Genomic DNA, 15316 nt, shown 5'->3' with positions numbered 1-15316 from the left:
CTTCTTTTATGGATGTTTTGTCTTCTTGAATCTCTTTAAGCATATTAGGTAGTTCTCTTTATACTCTGAATTATTGGTTTCCTCCAGTGTCAGTTCTTTTGCTTATTTACCTTGGCCTCCTTTGCATGTTGCTGGTTGTCCTCATATGCATGGTTATCACTGGTAATATTTAATAAAGAACTACCTAGGTATCCTGGATTTCCTCTGCTGGTGTATAAATTATACTATTTTTCCTCTAGGTTTCTCTCTGGGTAGGAATTCTGCCTAGAAATTTTTTGTGGATCAGGATAGGACACATCAACTAAAAGGCTTCAAAATTGGGGTAGGGAGGGCTGATGGTCAACTGTCAGACTATGGGCTACTCCAAATACTAGAATAGGAACATTTATTCTGGACCACCAACATTCATACTAGAAGCCTTAACTTCTGCAAATAATTGATTCCATCTCTTTGGAGACAAGATGTCTGAGGGAAAATGCCTTCTGGGTGATGAAGGGAAGTGGGGTCATCAACTGATGCTGTTGGCCTATCTTGCATGCCTTCAGTCAATTCCAAGTTTTCAGTCCCAGTTCTCCCACCTTCCTTTGCCTGCTGATCAAGGACATTGCCTCTTCTCAGCAGCCTAAGCAACCAGGCTTGGCTGGCACACCCCCACTCCATCTTTGTCTTTTGTATCCTTTTGTATTCTCTACTTTTATTTCAATAGGATCTGAGGAGGGATTGGAGATAAAGGAGTATGTCTGGCCTGGAATCAGGAATCCTGTCTTATTTTCTAATTGTTCCACAAATCCAGTACCCAGATTGATAGAAGTTGATGGTAATGGCTCATTCATCAAGTTTAGTTGAAATCGAATAACTGTTTACTGAATATCAGAGTCATGTCTCAAACATAGGGCTTGCATGTTTATCTCAGAGCTCTGGCCTCAGAGCTGAGGAGAGAGCTGGTAAACTGAGGAAGGAAACTGAGTTACTTTAAGAAAGCACAAGTAGTGCCTTTGTGTGGGTCAGGCTTTTCCAGCTGAAGATTTCTTATGTGAGGAGGACCAGCCCTGAGCTAACATCCAAGGCCAATCCTCCTCTTTTTTTTTTTTTTTTTTTTGGGCTGAGGAAGACTGGCCCTGGGCTAACATCCATGCCCATATTCGTCTACTTTATATGGGACGCTGCCACACCACAGCATTAACAAGCGGTGCATTGGTGCACGCCCGGGATCCGAACTGGCGAACCCTGGGCCGCCGCAGCAGAGCGCGCGCACTTAACCGCTTGCACCATAGGGCCGGCCCCATCCAGCTGAGGATTTCTTTGGTCACCTGAAGGAAGGGGGTTTATGGCAGGGACAGACCCCCACGGCTGAAAAAAATCAAGACCTTTCTCAGCTCTAGGTCTGATGAGAAGGGCCAGCCTCTCTCAGAACTGCACACAAACTCTCCTCAGGTTTTCTTCAGTTCTTCACCTGGCTCAGACAAGAGTCTCTGGGACCAATTTGCATCTCATTCTTCTTTCCTTGACTGTTTCTAATTCTTGCTCAATAATCTCAGAAAATCCCTTTCTACTGCACCATCTTTTTCTTCATTTCATGTGTATGCACCCAAATAACCCTGGCTATGCCTATTAAGCACAGAATAATGCCAGAGAAACCCTGTATCAAGGGAAAAAGGAAAGTCACAAGTTTGAAGTAAAATTAAATTTAAATCAGTGCCATTAAGTTATATAGATCCTGAAAATGACCAGAATTCCTTCTGGGCTTTCCACCAAAATCCCTTGTGCTGCTTCTTTCTCCCTATGTTAAACGTCAACCACTAGAATCCATCTGTCTATTCATTCAAGAAATATTTATTGAGTGTTCCCTGTTTGCCAGATACCGCACTAGGCACCGAGTATGAACAGAGGAGAAGACACATGTGGTCCCTGTCTCCTTGGAGCTTTCGGTTCAATCAACCAACAAAAGTTTATTAAGCATCCATTATGTCCAAGGCACTGCAGTAAGTTGAGAAGTGAAGCCATGTACCCTCACACAACTCACATCTACATTCACATGACTATTCCACTGTCTTCACTGACATAACTAGTATTCCAAGAGACTTTAACATTTAAGATGAATGTTGCAAATCAACTTTGTTGCTTATTCCGGGAATTTCTTGCAAGATCCGTCAACACTCCAACAGAAAGCATCAACTGACAGTTTACACCCAAGACACAAAATCCTCATTTTTCTGTGATCTTTCTAAAGGATCACATTTACCCAACCCTAACCAACCCCGCTCCTACCCCAGCATGGAAAGACCTACTTTAAACCAGACTTCAAAGTCTCAATAAATGTTGAAGCCTTGTGCATCTCCATCTCTCTATGAGGCCTTGTCAGACTGCCGAGAGGTAAGCAATAAACTTTGTCTTATCAACAGGTTGTTATAGCGTTATTGGGGGAGCCAGCACTGGACAAGGCGCTGCGAATGTAGTAGTGAATAATCTTGTCATAGGGTTTACATTCTAGAGACAGACAATAAACAGATAAACCAGCAAATACATAATAGTTGGGGAAATAGTAGCCAAATCTAATACAAATTGTGATGACTAAGAAAGAAAGAAAGGTTATCAGAATAGAGAATGAGGGCAGTTGGGATCCTAATTAGAAAAATGATCTGGAAAACTCTCTTTGAAGTGACTTATGCTGGGAGTGAGGGTGGTCTGAGCGTTTCAAGTAAGAGGAATAACAGGTGTTGAGATTTCAAAACAGAAAAGCAGTTCAGTAGGTTCCAGAACAGAAAGGAAACCAGCAAGACAGGAGTGTCGTTGGGGGAGAGGGCAGAACAGCGCAGAGCCATAAGACCAAGAACCACTGCTTTACCCTATTGTTTATTACTTTTGCAACAGAATTCTAACAGTTTTCACTGCAAATGTGCAGAAGCGAACATTACAGTTTAAATGAACTTTCAAGGGGCTTACTGTTTACATGAGCGTTTACATGGCAAAAAGGGTCTAGCTTTTACCAAATTCATTTACAGAGCTCTCCTAGCTCCACCTTGAGCTCACGCAAGCCATATTATTAGCTGTAGCGGCCCTTGTGCTTCTAGAGAAGTGCATTTGGGGAACACACTGATTGGGGTAGGGGGGCGTCTGGCACAGGGCGCAGGGCCCAGGGCAGCTTGCTCTCTCTAGCTGCAGGGTGCTGAAGTTTAAATCAACTACTAACTGATTTGCTGAAAAAAGTGAAAACACGACCCATGTTAATGATGTTCTCAGGCTTTTTTCCAGTTACTTACAGGAGAGTACTGTCTTTAGGTGCAGCTGATAAAAATCCAAATGGGCCTTGGCCCTAACCATGTTGACTGAGGGAATAAGAAGACCAGCCACACACTGCCTAGTTGCCTTGGTCTGGAGCCCTAAATTAATAATCCCGCGTGGGCAGGACTGGACCTGTAGGAGTTCCAGTGGTCTTGCAGCCTCACCACCCGCACACAGGCCTGGGTGGAGTTGCTGCTCATTTCTGCTTTCGCTCCCTCTCTCCTGCCGTCCGCACAGGGAGCCCTCAGCTGCACGCCCCATCTCGGCCGGTTGCACACTCACACAAACATCGCCCCTGCTTTTACACGCCCAGGCGGTGTGTGCCTCTTCGCCGGGAATCGCCCTGTGCTCCGACATCGGCGCGATACGCACAGCGCTGCGCCGGGCTCGGAGTTGAATCGCACAGTGTCCGGCTTCCTGTCCTCATCCCCCCTCCCGCCCCGTTTCCCTTGCCCCTCCCTCTCCCCAGCCCGATCCGCCCGCCGGCTCCCCCTCCCCCGATCCCTCGGGTCCCGGGATGGGGGGGCGGTGAGGCAGGCACAGCCCCCCGCCCCCATGGCCGCCCGTCGGAGCCAGAGGCGGAGGGGGCGCCGGGGGGAGCCGGGCACCGCCCTGCTGGCCCCGCTCGTGCTGGGCCTGGGCCTGGCGCTGGCCTGCCTTGGCCTCCTGCTGGTCGTGGTCAGCCTGGGAAGCCGGGCATCGCTGTCTGCCCAGGTGAGGCCCCGCTGCACACCCCTCCTTGGGCAGATTAGGAGCGGAGTCTGCGGAGCAGCTGATGGGGCCGGGTGGGCTGAGGACAAGGGGCCAGGAAGATGGGTGGAGGGTGAGATGTCAGGTGGAGAAGGACAGGGTGACGCTGCCTCCTTCCCAGCAGGAGCCTTCCCAGGGGGAGCTGGTGGCAGAGGAGGACCAGGACCCACTGGTGAGTGGGTGTGGATGCTGTGGGCAGGCTGCTGGGCATGGGAAGTGTGTGCAAGCTGAGGGTGCAGGGTGTGCCCTGGCTGTGCCAGCTGTGTGTGGGGAATGTGTGTGCACCAGCTGTGGGTGGGTATCTGAGAGAGAAAGGGTGACAATTGTGTGTAAGGGGTTTGTGCTGGGTTTGTGTCACCTGAGTACGAAATGTTCATTGGCTGTGGGTGAAGTGGGAGTATAAGATATATGGGCGGGCCGTGGAAGAGGGATGCTGGTTTGTGTGCAGGGTGTGTACCCACTGTGCACGCTGACGGCATGGGCGTGTGTGTAATGTGCCAATTGCTCGCAGGGTCTGTGCTGGTTCTGGGGGCGGTAGTGGGTGGGAAGTCGTGGCTGGTCCTGGGAAGGGGATGAGGGCTGGGGCCTGACCCCAGGAACGTGTCTCCCCTTGGCCCCAGCCACACTTGGCTGAGGGGCTCGGTCCCTCCCTAAGACTTCTGTGCCTGTTGCTAGCTGGTGCGTCTCCTGACAGGCTCCCTGTCAGTCTCAGTTTATGTCTCTGGGAGTCCCTGGCAAGACCTTGGTTTAGCTCTGCCCTTAATTGCCCTAGGAACTGAATCCCCAGACAGAGGAAAGCCAGGATCTCGTGCCTTTCCTAAAACGACTGGTTCGGCCTCGCAGAAGTGGTGAGCATCCCTTTCTCTCAACCTCAGGAAGAATAATAGTGGCTGGTCTCAAGTGGCTTCTGGACTCAGTGTTGCTTTTGTTCATCATAACAGCCCCGTGAAGCGGGCAGAGCAAAAACCATTATCCCCAAATATGGATGGAGAAACTGAGGCACAGAGAGTAAAGGGGGGGTTCAGAGTCATGCAGCTAGTGAGTTGAGACTTGAACCTAGAATTCCCTCCCTCCCTCTGAAGCTCCTTCCATCACATGGACTTGCTTCTCACTTCAGACCCTGCCCCAAATACACAGGAGGGATGGCCAGGAGTTAGGAGAACTGCTGGGGTCCTGATGGAGACCAGGTGGAGGAGTCAGAGGCCTGGGCGCCAATAAGCAAAGAGATTTATGAATGAGAGGACCATGTGACCATATATCCAGGTCTGCACAGGACTGCCCTGGCTTACACTTGTTATCTCAGTGTGATTATTAATAGCACCCCTTTTGTTCTCAGAAGCATCCCAATTTGGATGATAAATTATATAGTCATTCTACTTATGGAGGAAGGTAAAGCCTGAGGTTCTGAGGCTGGGAGTCTGGATAAGAATAAGGATGCCAGGGTTCTAAGAGGGGACGGGGTTGGGGGAGTGGCTCCGGGCCCCTCAGGTATGGAGGGGCTGCTTTGCCCATCTGTCTTTCCTTGATTCTCAGCACCTAAAGGCCGGAAAACACGGGCTCGCAGAGCGATTGCAGCCCATTATGAAGGTGGGTGATGGGTGAGCCGTGCCCAGGGCGGAAGGGTGGCAGGGGGGCAGGGCAGGTCTCACCAACCCTTTCTTATATCTTACAGTTCACTCACGACCAGGACAGGACGGAGCGCAGGCGGGTGAGACCCCATCCTCTCCTCTGAGCTCTTCCCTGACCCCCACAGCATTGGCCTCCTAGAAAAGGAGACCTCAAATCTTGACTTCCCACTCCTCTCCCTGCCTTCAGCCTCGGAACCCCAGAAGCCAGTTCAGGAAAGTTCTCAGGGCTCGGTTCTCTCAGCTTTCAAACTTGGACTTTCTCTGTGACCCAGGCATGGGACCCCAGGAAGACCGCTTCCCCTCCCAGAACCCAGGCAGATTCCCCCAACAGACCACCAGCCCAGCTGCTCCTGTAGCCCTCACTCTAAGAAGCACCGTTGATTTTGTTCCTCTTCTTTCCCCTCCATAGTCCATGAGTCTTCATGTTCTGATCATTTTTCTCAAAATATTTCTAGTCTCTGCTCTTCTTTTCCATCCCCACCCCACCCCCTAACTCAGCACTGTCACCTCAAAACCTCAAGCCCAGTCTCTAGCCCCTTGCCCATTCCAGACTCTCCCCATTCCCTATTCTGTCCCACTTGTGTTGCCAAGTTAAGCCCCCCTAAACCTCACTTTCATTATTCCATTGCTTCTCTGCTTGGCTTCCAGCCTCTCCATGGTCTGGTCTCAACCTCTTTTCCCTGCACACCCTTATGCATTCTCCACACTTGTTGAGCTGACACCCCCTCCCCACCAATGTGCCTCTTCTGGACTTCACACATAGAGTTCCCTCACCTGAAATGCCCTTCCATGTGACAGGCCAGGAGGCAAGACACGAGGGCTTGGTCTACGGGACTGGCAGCTGAGATGGAGAGAAGTAGAAGGATTCAGCATGTGGCTTGAACACAGGGCTTCCTTGTGGGTTGGTTGTGCAGGATAAGGGAAAGGGAGCAATCAGAAATGACTTCTAGATTTTCAACTTAGGCATCTTTGGGAATAATGATGCCATTTACTAACATGGGGTTAACCAGGGAAGAAATAGGTTGAGAGGTGTTTAAATTAATAATTAAATTTGAGATCTAATCATAAACAAGTGGATAAATAATAATAAACAATGAGTTCCACAAACAGACAGCTGGACATAGTAGACTAGCTCAGGCCAGGTCAGGACATTTCAAGTCAGGAGTCATGGCCATAGGGATGCTATTTAAAGCTATAGGACTGGATGAGACACCAAGGGAAAGAAGGGTCCCAAGAGCGAAGTACTGAGGCTCTTGACATCCAGAAGTTGAGCAGAGGAGGAGAACCCAGCAGAGACTGAGAAGCAGCCAGAGTGAGGGGAAGAAACCCAGGGAAGGTAGTATCTTGGAATCTAAGAGAAGACACGGTTTCTGGAAGGAGGATGTGGCTGTCTGTGTTGAATGCAGCTGAGAGATCACATGAGATGAGATCAGAGAAATGACTGTTGGATTTGGTAACACTAGAGTCAATTGGTGACCTTGACAAGGGCAGTTTCAGTGGCATAGTTAGGAGGGAAGCCAGCATGGATTGGGTTAAGAGAAAATGGGAAATAGCAATTGGAGACAGTAATAACCCTTTCCAGAAGTTTCTCTGTGACAGGAACAGAGAAATGGGCCAGTAGGTGGAGGGGAAAGGAAAAGTTCAGTCCTTTGAGTGATAAGCAATACCATATGAATTAGCTAACATTTATTAAGTGTTCGATCTCATCTAATCCTCACAACAGTCCTAAAAGGAAGATATTCTGATCATCTCCATTTTACAGATGGAGGTTATTTAACTTGTCTGAGGTCATGATGATACTAAGTGGTGGAGCCGGGATTTGATCCCAGCTAGAGTGTCCTTGTGTACTGGACATGGTCTGTGTGAGAGGCGATTGCTGGTATAGGGGTGGGGGGAACCTGCAGGGCCACACCCAAAAAGATGGGAGAGGGGTTCCAGAATGAAGAGAGGGACACATCATCCCATCATCACAAGAGGGTCAAAGGAGACGTGGGAACAGGTCAGTTTGTAGTTTTGGTGGGGGGAGATGAGGGAGCCCTTGTCTGATGACTTCTAGGTCCTCCAGAGAACTAGGAAGACAGGGGCGAGAGGTCTGAGGAGAATGTACAAACTCTTTATCTTGGTGAGTGTAAAAGCAAGCTTACTGGGGGAAAGTAGGAGGATTGCCAGGCAGTACGGAATGTCCATTTGAGGTTCATGATTGTGAAACTGAGTGATACCACAGTCCCAGGCACACCATGTCCTTTGGGCACAACCAGCCTTTGCTCAAGCTGGTTCCATAGCCAGGAATGCCTTCCCTCTTCCTCTCCCCTAGTCTTCATGCCCCAGACCAGCCTTCTTCCCCTCTGTATGGACCACTTATTTTAGCAGTTACCCAGATGTTCATTCATTCATTGACTCAACACACATTCACTGAGAACCTACTATTTGTAAGGACTGGGCTAGGTGCCCACAGTGAATAATGCTCAGACCTATTCTCAAGAAATTACTGTCTAGGAGAGGAGACAAGCATATAAATTTGTAAATTACAGTATGCTATGACAAGAATAATAATAAAAGTAGCCAGAGGTACACGGTAGCATAGAGGAAGACAACTTTACAATGGAGTTGGGGACTTCTTCCCCCAGAAGGCGTGGGCCTTGAAGCATGAGTGTAAGATGGACACGGGGTCAAGGACGTTCCAGGTGGAAGCAGCCACCTGTGCAAAAGCCCCGAGTTTGCCAAGAGTATGATGAGGCTGAGGGACCGTGAAAAGCTCAATGTAGCTGAAGGAGAAAGTGCTAGAGGAGCAGGATGGGGCATAAGGCTGGAGAAGAATGTGGAACCCAGGTCACAAATGGAGTCTGGAACTTATTCTGAGGCTCACATCTGCATTTTAGAAACATCACTCTGTGGCTGTGTGTGGGGAATAGACTGGAGCAGACAATATTGGAAACAGGAAGTTCAGTGAGGAAGGAGGCCAAGAAGAGTCCCAGTGAGAAGTGGCAGAGGCCAGACTGGGGAGGAAGACAAGGCAGGGCTACTTAGGTAGCAGAAGTTGCAGGAACTGGTGATCGGTGAATACAGTTGGTAAAGGAGAGGGAGGCTTGGGTACACGGTGGGAGGTAGAGCCAAATCTGGAATACAGACAGCAAAGCAAGTATGGGGTGGGGGGGCCAAGCTCAGTTTTGGTCAAAATGAGTTTGGGGTACCCAGGGCTATTCCAATGGCAGCAGTTAGCAGGGAGAAGAGGGTCAGGAAACCTCTGAGCTAGAGGCTCAGATCAGAGTCTGCAGGGTAAAGGCCTAGGTAACTCATAAGTGGGAATGAAAATGCTCAGCAAGTACTATGTTTTCCTTGAGAAAGTAACAAGAACAGAGTCCTGCGGCTGGTGGAGGATGAGGGGCTGGGGAAGGCAGATGCCCAGGCGGCTGAGACGTAGCCAGTGAGGCCTAGGAGAGTGGCCTATGGACCCAAACAAAGAGAGCGCTGTTGGCCATGTTCACCTCCTTCCCTCCATCTTCCTATCAGCGTTTGCTGTGCGCCCACTCAGAGCAGGCCCAGCTCCAGGCGCCGGGATACAGTGGTGCATAAGACCACTGTCGCTGCCCTCTTGGCGGAGTCAGACCCCAAACTATCACATACATAAATAAACGAGATGATTTCCTATGTTGGTGGCTGCTATGAAAGAAACAGGGTGACTTGAAGAGATTAACGGAGGCAAGGCTGGGACTGGCTATTTTAAAGCGGGTGGCCCCGGAAGGTCTCTCAGAGGAGTTGAGACCTGACTGACAGAAGGTGCCAGGCAGGGGAGGAATCCTGAGGAGAGTGTTCTGGGAAGAAGGAAGAGCTGTAAAATGCTCTGCAGGGACAATGAGCTTGGCGCATGGCAGGAACAGGAAGAGGGCTAGAGTGCTGGAGTCTTGTGAATTGGTGGCATGTGTGAGTAAATTGGAGAGGAGACAGAAGGGGCCTGTGGAGGACCTGGGAAACCACTTGATACTCTGCTCTGTCATTTTATTATTTATCTTCTTTACAATTTGCAATTACCCTAGCCTAGATGGTTTTTTTTTTTTGGTAATGACTTTATTGGGATATACTTCACATACCATACAATTCACCCATTTAAAGTACAATTAAATGGTTTTTAGTATATTCACAGAGTTGTGCAACCATCACCACAGTAATTTTAGAACATTTTCATCACCTCAAAAAGAAACCCTGTACCGTTTAGCCATCACCCCCATTTTCCCCATCCCCCCGGCCCTAAGCAACCACTAATCTACTTTCTGTCTCTATATATTTGCTTATTTGGACATTTCATAGAAATCATATAATATGTGGTCCTTTGTGACTGGCTTCTTTCACTTAGCATAATGTTTTCAAGGTTTATCCACATCATAGCATTTTTTTTTATGGCTGAATAATATCCCATTGTATGAATATACCACAGTTTTCCTTATCCATTCATCCGTTGATGGACATCTGGGTACCATTTACTATTTTTAATTTAAATAATTCAAGTGGTGTATGATTCAAGTACTGTATGTATACATTCTCAAAGTAAAAGAGGCAAGCAATATAGATACAAAATATAAAAGCCCCCACACTTTGTCAAACCTACTCTTCTCCCCAGAAGTGACTGGTGACAACTTGCTCTGTGTCGTACCTGCCTGTTACACTATGGGCTCCACAGGCCCTGGCTCCTCCCTTGCCCTGAGCCGTCTATGTATCTTCTGGGTAAGGTGGGCCCCAAAGGTTTATAAACTCAGTGGGTCCCTGGGGAGTGTGAGAAAGTCCTGTAAAGGGACTTTCCCCTATCTCTGAACATCCACATTCAGGTGTGGACGGGACGGTGAGTGGCTGGGAGGAGGCCAAAATCAACAGCTCCAACCCACTGCGCTATGACCGCCAGAGCGGGGAATTTATAGTCACCCGGGCTGGGCTCTACTACCTGTACTGTCAGGTAAGCCCCACCTGGCTCCATGGGTAAAGCAGGAACTGAGGGAGAAGGGTTTGGTTTAGGGAGTGGGGGCAAGCTAAAGGTGGGAAGGGGGAGCTTGGGGTTTGGGCTGGAGAGGATACCTGGGTCTCTAAGGAGATTTGAAATGGACATGAGGGCAAGCAGAGCCCTAGATTCCACCCTCCCTCCCCTGCCCCCCAGGTGCACTTTGATGAGGGGAAGGCTGTCTACCTGAAGCTGGACTTGCTGGTGGATGACACGCTGGCCCTGCGCTGCCTGGAAGAGTTCTCGGCCACGGCAGCGAGTTCTCTCGGGCCCCAGCTCCGTCTCTGCCAGGTGTCTGGGCTTTTGCCCCTGCGGCCAGGGTCCTCCCTGCGGATCCGCACGCTCCCTTGGGCCCATCTCAAGGCTGCCCCCTTCCTCACCTACTTTGGACTCTTCCAAGTTCACTGAGGGGCCCTGGTCTCACGGTGGTTTTCCCAGGCTGCCGGCTCCCCACGACAGCTCTCCGAGCACCCCAGTCCCCTCTGCCCCACCCTAAGCTGCTCCTCCCCCCAGATCTGCCCCTCCCTCTGTAGGCTGCCAGGGCTTCACGTGTTCTCCATGCCACATAAATATTCCCATTTGACTATGACAACTCCCCCCACCTCTGGTCCTCCACCTCTTTAGCTCCCAAACCCCTGATCTTTCGATGCCCCCATTTATCTCCTGGCTCCCCACCCTGGCCACAGCCCCCCAGGACACTGGGTTTACTGTACTCTGGGTAAGGATGGGTCCTGAATACCCCTCTTCAGGCACTAAGAGGGGCTGGACGCCAGAAAGACTGGGACTAGGCCAGGAGTTCCCGACTGTGAGGGGTCAGAGACCAAGACAAGCTCCTCCCCTGATAATTCCCTGTGGATTTTTAAAACAGATATTATTTTTATTATTATTGTGACAAAATGTTGATAAGTGGATATTAAAGAGAATAAGTCATGGTCTCTCTCTTTATTGGGGCTTAGGGGACATTCTCAGTGTAGCCAAGGGCCAGGGGAAGGGTGTCTGGGCATTGGGGAGTCGGGGGCAGGACACCCGGAATTCCAGGGTGTTATACAGCTTGGGAGTGGGGACCTGCATGCCTCCAACCCCTGAGGTATAAGCAGAGAGTGGAAAGGCAAACTGCCAGGAAAAATATCAATCCTCTGCCCAAGGTCCAGCAGGGCAGCCTCATTTACCTAGGAGGCGGGCCTCCTCCTGCGGGGAATCCCTGGCTGGGAGGAGCAGGGGCCCTTCCTCTTGGCAGCCTCAGGACATTCAGCAGGTGCTGGCACAAGCCCTGGCTGGGATCTGGGGTGGGAGCAGGTCTGGAAGGGGGCTCAGAGTCAATATGAAGGACCCCGAGGCCCAGGAACATGGGAATCTGGGCCCCTGGGTCCAGGGGAGGAATCCTACAGTGGTAGGGTGCTTGGGGCTGTCTCGTTCTCTCTTTGTCCACAGCCTTATGTAAGAGCTTTTCTCGGGAAACAGGAAGTCCTGCTTGCCAAGTTCAGCACAGGGAGTAGTGCAGGCCTTATTCCAACACACCCGGCCTGGCCTTAACCCCAGAACTCAGACGGTTTCTTGCTTCCGCGACCCTGGTTCTCCTCCCACCGACCCCCTCCCCTCCTCTGCCACCTGCAGTCACTCCTAGCAGACATCCCCAGAAATCTCTCCCGTGCCTGAGCCAGAGGGTCTTCCACCCTCACCCGTTGACCCTCAACGCTGCCCAGCTTGTCCCTCCATCCTTGCTCCTGGCACCATGCCCCACAGCCAACCAACCTTCCCTCCCCCACTTCTGGGGCCGCCCCAGGGTTCCTGTGCTCTGGCCGCTCCTCCTGGGTGTCACTGGCAGCCCCGTCCTTCCTAGAGAGACTGACACCAAATTCTCCTGAGGCTGAAGGAGGGTGAGGGGTCTCAAGACAACACTGGCCCCATAGCGGGGTGCCAGGAGCACCAACAGTGCCCCCAGCTTGCTTTCCTCCTCCCTCCTTTTTATTCTCAAGTTCCTTTTTATTTCTCCCTTGCGTAACGCCCTTCTTCCCTTCTGCACCACTGCCTGCACCCCCACCCTCTCCGCCACCTCCTTGCCACCCCACTCCTAAGACCACAGCTGTTGGCAGGGTCCCCAGCTCATGCCAGCCTCATCTCCTTCCTTGCTAGCCCCAAAAGGGCCCCCGGGAGACATGGGGGGCCCGGTCCGAGAGCCGGCACTCTCAGTTGCCCTCTGGTTGAGTTGGGGGGCAGCTCTGGGGGCTGTGGCTTGTGCCATGGCTCTGCTGACCCAACAGACAGAGCTGCAAACCCTAAGGAGAGAGGTGACCCGGCTGCAGAGGACTGGAGGGCCCTCCGAGAAGGGGGAAGGGTATCCATGGCTGAGCCTCCAGGAGCAGGTGAGTGAGGGGAGAGGGGTGTCTGGGAGAGAAAGATGGGTGGCAGGGCCATCTGTGGGCCTCTCGGTTTCAGCCTCCTAGTCTGTAAAGTTTCGAGTGGGTGCAAGAGAGGGTCCCAGGTCTGGAGGTCAAGGGAGCAGCCATTCCAGGAAAGGAAACTGTTAAAGATTAATGCTTCTTGTACCTAACAGATCCTGGAGGACAGCCAGCACCAAGACTCAGGTTGCTAGGGAAAGGTGCATGAGATGTGAGGCATTCCTGGGTCAGGGGAGGGCTGGGGAGAACGGCTGTCTGGGACCCTTGCATCTTAGCCTAACCCTGACCCTCTTTCCGTGAGCAGAGCCCTGATGCCCTGGAAGCCGGGGAGAATCGGGAGAGATCCCGGAGAAGGAGAGCAGTGCTCACCCATAAACAGAAGAGTGAGGCCTCCGGGGTGCCGCAGGGGTGGGAGGTGATCAAGCCGCATGGGGATTTGGAGATTATTACCCCGAGTCAAGGTGAGGGTGGAGGGCTGACAACAGGGCAACTGGGGTAGTGGGCACTGCTGAGATTTCCTCCTTCTCTCCTCAGGAAAGCACTCAGTGCTGCACCTTGTTCCCATTAACATCACCTCGAAGGGTGAGCACAATTTTATATATTGGCTTTTGGGAAGGGTGCAAGATCTGGGAACTTTGCGGCTGGCACCTGGGCCCAAGAGAATCTTAGAGGTGAAAAGAGTCTGAGAGTGCACAGAAATCCTGACTGCCACACTCCTTACCTCCAGAGGACTCTGATGTGACAGAGGTGATGTGGCAACCAGCTCTTAGGCGTGGGAGAGGCCTGGAGGCCCAAGGATATGTTGTTCGAGTCTGGGATGCTGGAGTTTATCTGCTGTACAGCCAGGTAACCCCAAACATGAGCCTTGAGCCTCACATGGGGGCCTGGAGTCTTGAGCCTGTGTACCCCGATACTGAGGGTTCCCAACCCCTGTTCACACCAAACTTGGAAGACCCTTCTTCATCCCTTGGCTCCCTTGACAGGGCTCCTGAGACTGTCCAGAAATGAGCCATGCCATCCTGTTTTTTTCAACATCTCCTCCCTTCCCTGCCAGGTCCTGTTTCATGATGTGACTTTCACCATGGGTCAGGTGGTGTCTCGGGAGGGCCAGGGAAGGCAGGAGACTCTATTCCGATGTATAAGAAGTATGCCCTCCAACCCGGACTGGGCCTACAATAGCTGCTACAGTGCAGGTGAGAGCCGTGCGGGCAGTGGAGGCTGGATGTGAGAAGACCACGACATCTCTGACCTGGGGGCAGTGGTGAGGGAGCTACGACAGGGGGTTGGAAGCCTGGGTGTCAAGGCAGATCTGCGGAATACCTAGGTCCTTACAGGAAGCAGAAAAAAGGTTGAGCTGGAGAAGGGAGGGTGAAACATCAGAGTATCTGCATGCCTGTGCTTCACTGAGCAGAGTTTCTCCCTTTTCTCAGGTGTCTTCCATTTACACCAAGGGGATATTCTGAGTGTCATAATCCCCCGTGCAAGGGCGAAACTTAGCCTCTCTCCACATGGAACCTTCCTGGGGTTTGTGAAACTGTGATTGTGTTATAAAAGGTGGCTCTGAGCTTGGAAAACCAGGGTGGGTACATATTGGAGACAGCCAAGAGCTGACTAGACAAATGACAGGGAATGGGTAGGAACAGAAGCCTCTTCTGGGTTTGACTGGAACCCTGGGTTTGACAGCTCATGCCACGGGACCTGGGTTTGACTCCTTTCCTCCCTTTTCCTTTTCCACTCCCACCCCCTAGACTTTGATTTCATGGATGTTAAAGAGGTAGAATGTCTTGCTTTTATCCCTCATCCAGCCCCAAATTCTTAACGGGGAGGGAATGCCAAGCATTGTCTAGATCTGCTTTGGGTCCCACTGGAATGCTTCCAGAACAGCACCACCATCTAGCGGCAGTTTGAGAGAATCATCCTGCCTGTTGGCAGAAGTCCACGAAGCCTTCCTCCACTCAGGAAAACTCCTGGTTCCCTTTGCCAAACCTCTCTCCAGGTACCCTCTGCCTCTTCAACCCACAAGAAGCCTCATCCTCCCTTTCTTCTCTCCATCTATTGGGCCTCAGTTTCCATCACTATCTCCAGAGGTGTATTTATTATGCGCCCATCTGCAGGGGGTGCCCGACGAGGACGGTCCCTTTGCAGTCACATTACTCTTCGGGTCCCAAGTTTTGCCTTTCATACTCTCCCTTCCCCTGGCGTGGCAGGCCACTCCAAGCCCCTCTGGGCTGGGACGGGTCGCCGGGGAGCCTTGGAAGAATCGAACGCCC

The 15316-nt window shown here is 51.3% G+C and overlaps 2 protein-coding genes across 4 annotated transcripts; both read left to right on the top strand.

The window, feature by feature from the left end:
• Positions 1 to 3542: 3542 nt before the first annotated feature.
• TNFSF12 (TNF superfamily member 12) lies at positions 3543 to 11578 on the top strand. 2 transcript variants are annotated; one of them, XM_058559828.1, is made up of 7 exons: positions 3543 to 3996; positions 4154 to 4204; positions 4805 to 4880; positions 5566 to 5619; positions 5705 to 5740; positions 10481 to 10605; positions 10804 to 11578. In XM_058559828.1, exons 1-7 carry the CDS (start codon positions 3838 to 3840, stop codon positions 11053 to 11055), a joined length of 753 nt encoding a protein of 250 aa, XP_058415811.1. In that variant the 5' UTR covers positions 3543 to 3837; the 3' UTR covers positions 11056 to 11578. The 2 variants fall into 2 exon arrangements, with proteins under 2 accessions (XP_058415811.1, XP_058415808.1); XM_058559825.1 differs by having other exon boundaries at positions 3753 to 3996; positions 4157 to 4204.
• A 1086-nt stretch (positions 11579 to 12664) lies between these two features.
• On the top strand, positions 12665 to 14729 carry TNFSF13 (TNF superfamily member 13). 2 transcript variants are annotated; one of them, XM_058559823.1, is made up of 6 exons: positions 12665 to 13010; positions 13351 to 13507; positions 13581 to 13628; positions 13774 to 13892; positions 14101 to 14239; positions 14477 to 14729. In XM_058559823.1, exons 1-6 carry the CDS (start codon positions 12753 to 12755, stop codon positions 14584 to 14586), a joined length of 831 nt encoding a protein of 276 aa, XP_058415806.1. In that variant the 5' UTR covers positions 12665 to 12752; the 3' UTR covers positions 14587 to 14729. The 2 variants fall into 2 exon arrangements, with proteins under 2 accessions (XP_058415806.1, XP_058415807.1); XM_058559824.1 differs by having other exon boundaries at positions 12673 to 13010; positions 13351 to 13429.
• Positions 14730 to 15316: the final 587 nt, after the last annotated feature.

Source organism: Diceros bicornis, chromosome 18 (genome assembly GCF_020826845.1).
Source record: "Diceros bicornis minor isolate mBicDic1 chromosome 18, mDicBic1.mat.cur, whole genome shotgun sequence".
In the NCBI taxonomy this organism is placed as follows: Eukaryota; Metazoa; Chordata; class Mammalia; order Perissodactyla; family Rhinocerotidae; genus Diceros; species Diceros bicornis.
The sequence above is the reverse complement of the archived record's forward strand: the minus strand, read 5'-3'. Positions and strand labels throughout refer to the sequence as shown.